The sequence below is a fragment of the Sorghum bicolor genome, chromosome 7, assembly GCF_000003195.3.
Source record: "Sorghum bicolor cultivar BTx623 chromosome 7, Sorghum_bicolor_NCBIv3, whole genome shotgun sequence".
NCBI lineage: Eukaryota > Viridiplantae > Streptophyta > Magnoliopsida > Poales > Poaceae > Sorghum > Sorghum bicolor.
The window spans coordinates 59,120,435-59,126,532 of NC_012876.2; the positions used below are offsets into that span (position 1 = coordinate 59,120,435).

General features: G+C 47.7%; 1 protein-coding gene across 1 annotated transcript; it reads left to right on the plus strand.

Annotated features, from left to right (window-relative positions):
* On the plus strand, nucleotides 1-1,330 carry LOC8083541 (neural Wiskott-Aldrich syndrome protein). The gene is made up of 2 exons (XM_002444464.2): nucleotides 1-631; nucleotides 1,107-1,330. The coding sequence occupies exons 1-2, from the start codon at nucleotides 218-220 to the stop codon at nucleotides 1,143-1,145; spliced, it is 453 nt and encodes a 150-aa protein (XP_002444509.1). The 5' UTR covers nucleotides 1-217; the 3' UTR covers nucleotides 1,146-1,330.

The following is a 6,098-nucleotide window of genomic DNA, read 5'->3' on the forward strand; positions in this document are numbered from 1 at the left end:
TAAACCCTACCGTTCCCTCTCCCCTCCCCTCAGGCCTCAGAGGGGAGCCTCCTGCTATATAAAACTGACGCATCCCTTGCACCCAATGCAACCACCCAAGCCAAGGCAGAGTTCCATAGCTTGGCGAGCTTGATCTGACCCAGACGCGAACACAATACACTAGCTACTAGCGGAGTGTGTGTGTGTGTGTGTTAGATGGCACGTACTACGTGTTGACATGTACAACGACGACGCGGAGCAGCCGCGGCCGCAGCTCATGGCGCCGCCGCGGATGTCCTTCTCCAGCGACTTCGCGCTGGAGCCGCCCCCGCCGCCGCCGACGAGGCCGCCACCAACGGGCGGCGCGGACGTGGACTTCGAGTTCTCGGCGCCGGCGGGCAGCAGCCGGAGCCGGCCGATGATGGACGCGGACCAGCTCTTCTCCAAGGGCCGCATCCTGCCGCTGCGGGAGGCGGCGCCGCGGCCCCCGACGACGACCCTGCGCGACGAGCTGCTGCTGCGCGCGCCGGACGCCGCCGATCGCGGCGGCGGTGCCCGCCGCGGGCCTGCTGCACGGTGGAAGGAGCTGCTGGGGCTGAAGAGGCCGCACAAGAAGGGGGGCGCCGCCGCGTCCGCCGCTGACGCTCACGTGGTAATAATAACGCAATGACCACCATGCATGGACTGCATTTAGTATTTGCTTTTGACTTGCACATGGGATCTCCTTTCATTTCGAGCCGGTGATTCTGCTCCTTCCACGCAGACAGATACAGTGCATGGCACCCTTGCTTGTCGAGCACTGGCACATTTTTTAGATCAGGGCTCGTTTGGTATGAAATCCATGGATCCGGCTCCTCTTGACATTACTACTGTAAATTTACTGTAGATAAAATCTATTTTTCTCTCCTTCTCCTCTCTCACTGATATGCAAGAGCCGAAGCCAAAATTTTTAGCTTCATTTGCTCTTATCAGCTTTGTGAGAGGAAGGAGGAAGAGAAAGAAAATCAGCTCTAGTGAATAATAACGCTATAGTGAAAATTGCAGTGAGAGTTGGAGCTGCTGGAATCTCTACTAAGAGGGCCTAAGTGACCTTTTTTTTTACTGACAGCATGTATGACTCTTCGCAGGATCTTGGAGAGCATGGAGGGGCAGAGGTAGGAGAGTGAAGCCACGGATGAAACTGGAGCATGACAAAAAGTAACTAATGAGGCAAAATTAGTTTGGTGTTACAGAGTTGTAGCATGGATCGTCTTTCACAGTCCACCGTCTAACTTCTGATATCTGTCACTGGTTGGGGGAGCAAAAATATAATCTAAGGCCATCGTTTCAGTTCACCAATTGGTGTACCTTCCCCCCCCCCCCCCCCCCTTTTGGGTGGAATGAGACATTGAGATTGTTTTCAGGTAGCTACGTCGTCTTATTTTCCCTTATTTCATTTTGTAGGGTCAACTGGTCGTTTTTTTTTTCTCGCCAGCTGCAGTTGGTAGGATTAGTGGTTTCGTTTGTGCTCTCGATCCCGCCACCTGTACAAACGCGATGCCTGTACCTTTTGGATTCAGTGAAAAAAAAGTGATGGGAAATGGGTTACATGATTCAATTTAAGTGGTTAGTCTAGCTACACGCTATATATGACATTGTGCTTCAATGCAACTACCAACACGTATGGTAATCAGATCTGTAGTCGCGTCGCTTGCCTGTACTCTGCAGTCAGCAATCGGTGAGACTAACTCAGAGGATCTCGTTCCGCTTGGATGGCAGTGGATGTTAAGGATTGAAGAGCACTCATTGAGGCTGACTTCACAAGATCTCGTTCCGGTATGTACATGTGTTCTAACAAGGTGTATAGCTAGCTAACTTGTTGCGTGGCTATCTTTGTTGAATTTCATTGTAACCTTGTTTCAAATAAATCAAATAAAATTCAAAAATCTCTAAAAAATGCTAGGTGAGACAAATGATTAATCAATCTATATGAGAAATTGACTAGACATTGACTCGGCTCAAATAATGGCCACTACTACAAATAGTTTTTTCAACAACATTTTCATCATAACTATTTTCACCGCTTGTTTGGAACAATTGTGTGTCTGTGTTCCAAACTGATGGTGAAAATCATGTTCACCAACGGGTTAGGAGAAGAGGCGAAGATGAAAGAGCTTTGAACCCAACACCTCCGTGTCCCATATGAGCCTCTACCACTGTTTATCAGACCGTGTGTCTCTCTTGTGCTTTCTCAAGGTGGATGACAAGTTAGCCTTTGCGCCAAGCGTCACTCCATGATTGGCCACGTGCAGAGCTATCGGGTACCATAAACCAGAATACCCTAACCAGGAGGGAAAAAGCGGCAAAGAAAGAACTTAAGAATAACAACGCCCACTTCGCCTCGGCCCTGCAGGGAGGCTCGGTTGAATAAAGCGACTCGCCCGAGCCCTGGCCTCGAGCGCAATTAGCGACTCACCCGAGCCCAGGCCTCAGGCGCAATCAGCGACTCGCCCGAGCCCAGACCTCGAGCGCAATCAACGCCTCGCCCGAGCTCTGGTCTCGATGCCAGGCTTCTCACGCATGATGACCGTACCACTCACATGACGCGAACCATGTCTCCTCCCATGCTGCGGCAGGAGATGACCATCACTATTCCAACAACCCCCGTCCCTGTTACACCTTACCTCACCACTGTAGGTATGGCCAGACAGAAGAAGGGATGGGAGCTGTTAACTCACGCCACTGTCACCATACTCAGGCAGTCGCTATTCCTTAGTGAAGGACAGGGGACGAGGCCTCGGAAAGGATTGCCACGACCTAGAACAGGGCTCGGCAACATGTTCAACAGGGACAAACATGCTGCTACCATTACCTCAAGGACGCGACGACTAGTGACTACAGTCCCGACACCGTAACCCCTCTGTGCACCAGGAGTAGTAAATAAGACTTACATATGTAAACCCCACCTCCCCTTGTGGCTATAAAAGGGGAGGTAGGGCATCGACTAGGGATAGGTCCAACATGACCAACACATCCAATTCGAGCACAACACTTCAGAGAACTCACACGAGCACTTTGACATCCTCCAAGCCGAGACCTGGGACTACTTCCCTCTCTCGCAGCCAGCTTGTACCCCCTAGTACAAACACTTTCAGGTGCAAGATAATATAGGTCTCGACCCCCCTCACTGGACGTAGGGCAGCGTTAGCCCGAACTAGTATAAATCCTCTGTGTTCTTCTTGCATCACCATCTGGGTTAAGGACACACACACTCGTTACTCGTTAAGTGCCTAGATCACGTGTCCAGACACTGACAAGAGCACACGAATCGTTGGGTCTCAACACCATCTTTTATCCTCTATGTGTTTTCATTCATTCATCTCTCTCCTTCCATACCCCTCTCTATCAACATGCTTGCAACTCTGGCGACAGCACCCCGCATGGACCACCACACGAGCCCCCCCCCGGCGACGAGATCCTAGGCGATACGCATCCCTAGTGGTGTAGGCTCGGGTGCATAGCATACGACCCCAGCAGCGACACCGTTGCAGCCGCTCATGCAAGGCGCATCCCCCTGTTGGCATGGGTCTTGGTACGGGGTGCATGGTCCCAGCAAGGACACTTGTTCTAAGGTTAATAAGAACCACATGCCCATGCACACGAACTCATGCTTAGGTAGCCAAGCCACAACATTAGTGGTGCAAGGCCAAAAAGTTTTGTGTCTCTGTTCCCACTACGGGAGGTATGTGCCCGTCCTATCTTGATGTCATATCTTTTTTATCCACATGTCTCCTCTGTGTTTTCTTCTTCCTTGTCAGCAATCGGTGGTGTCTTAGCATAAGCTCCACCCTAGCTGCCTAGCATATGGGCACATGAGGGTGGCCTCGATGCAGTCGCACAAACTTGGACTTGGCACATGGTGCCAATATACTGATGGTGGTTGCGATAGTGGGCACATTGTGTGGGATCAAAGGTTGGGCACGCGCGGTGGGGCAAGGCGTGGATGAGAGTGGGTGGCCTCAACAACTGGAGTTGGGGCGTGGTGGGTGGGGCAGCTAGGGCTATGGCACCAGTGAATTAGGGGACTAGTGTGAGGGTGGTGGTGGATGGAGTTGCGGCACACGAAGATAGCAGTATGGAAGAAGGATGACATGGAGGTCCCACTTGATGGGTGTCTACACATATGTCAAATATTATTGCATCCTCTTCATCCATATCCAAACACAAAATAGATATGTCATCATCCCTCAACTAAACATAGAGGTGAAACGATCATCCCATCTTTGAAAATTAGAATCGGTGTCTTTGGTTCCTTCTATCTTTTTTTCAATGAAAGAAAAATCATATTATATTATATTATGTTATAGTTGGGTACATGAACACGTTATAAGCACTCTGAATTACACAAATATCTAGAAAAACTTAAATTATACTCGCGTTGTGAATAGCTCTAGATCTCAAAACTAAACTTGCACAACGTTTGCGCTATGGATGACTGTATAGGCAAACACTCGGTAAAAGACCTGAGAACAGATGCCCAACGAACGATGGCCAACATTCATATAGGCGAAGTTAAGAAACTTCTTCTTTCTGATATCTTTCTTCTTCTTCTTTCTGCCACCGAAGAATGAGGAAGACTGTGAAACTTGTTCTCCCTAGTCCTTCATTGTGACCAGATCTAACCACGATAAAACAGAGAAGAGATCAAAAAAAATCCATGGCGGTGACACCATCTCCGCGCTTGATGTTGTCATCCGAAAATAAAAGTTTCTATATCATCATATTGATGAGGATGCTAACGATGTAGTTGTCGCCCCCATCTTCAACATAGCCGTCATAGAGAAAATGATTTCACTCTGCTCTCTTGCCGTCGTGGGAGTGGAGAAGAACATAACTCCCTCGAATCAAGAAAATTGGCATGGAGAAACCCTAATCCTAAAGACTCGATGTATAAAAAAAATTATTAAAAACGATAGATCCTCACTCTTCCGGCCTTTGGTGATATACCGGTGGAGGAGGAGGAGGGAGGGGGAAATGGGAGCGGTAGCGGCAGCACTCCTAGTCGCGTGGGTACGAAGCGAACTTGGCTCCCCAATCAGGTACGCAATTAGGCTAATTTTAGCTAGTAATTACCATTGTTTGGTTCCTTCTCGTCCCAACCCAAAATGGAACCATCCCTAATCCATAGTCAGACCACAGCCGAACCAGAAACGGTCACCATCTGGGCTGAAATGCGGTGCTCCAGACCAGTACGGCCTGCTGGTGGAAGAAGCTTTCGAATTCATTACGGTGATGATTGTCCCCAACCACACTTAGGGTGTGTTTGGTTGGGCTGTGACTTTTGGAAAAGCTACTGTGAGCTTTGAGCTTTTGAAAAGCTGCTGTGGGATGTGAGCTTTGAGAAATCCAAAAGTCATTTAGTTGGTCACTCGTGGCTTTTGGAAAAAAAACTGAACGGATCCCAAAAGTCAGTGAAAGCAGGGGGTGAGGTGCTTTTGGATTTGTACTACGAGAAAAGCTGCTTTTGGGCAAAAGCACTTGTGGCTTTTGGGCACTTTGGTTGGCTTTTGGCTTTTACAAAAGCAAAAGCAGGTTCAAAAGCCTAACCAAAGGGACCCTCTGTGTTTCGTTAAACAGAAAAAAAATTGGTTTGCTACTAGCAGGGCACCCTTGCATTGACCTGCCAACAGGGCTTCTATCTCGTCAAGAAAAGGTATTTTAGGTTGTCGCAAAAAAAAAGTATTTTAGGTCTCGTACATTTGTACTGTATATTTCAGATTTTCTTTCATATAAGAAATCTCATGTCTGGTGGAAATGGATGCCTCTCTTTTTGCATTAAAAGTTCTAAACCTGCCGTATAGGCCTTGTTTAGTTTAAAAAATTTGTAAAATTTTTCAGATTCTCCGTCACATCAAATCTTTAGACGTATGTATAGAGTATTAAATATAGATGAAAATAAAAACTAATTGCATAATTTGGTCGGAATTGACGAGATGAATTTTTTTAGCCTAGTTAGTTTATAATTAGACAATATATGTCAAATACAAACGAAAGTGCTATTATTTCTATTTTGTAAAATTTTTTGTAAGTAAACAAAGCCATAGAACATGGTCAGAATGTAGTTGAATTCTTCAGCCGTT

What these genes read in the sequence shown, in the direction of transcription:
- LOC8083541 (XM_002444464.2), top strand. Translation starts at nt 218, where the DNA reads ATGTACAACGACGACGCGGAGCAGCCGCGGCCGCAGCTCATGGCGCCG. An exon ending in CCGCCGCTGACGCTCACGTG is followed by an intron (nt 632 to 1,106) that starts GTAATAATAACG and finishes GACTCTTCGCAG; the next exon opens with GATCTTGGAGAGCATGGAGG.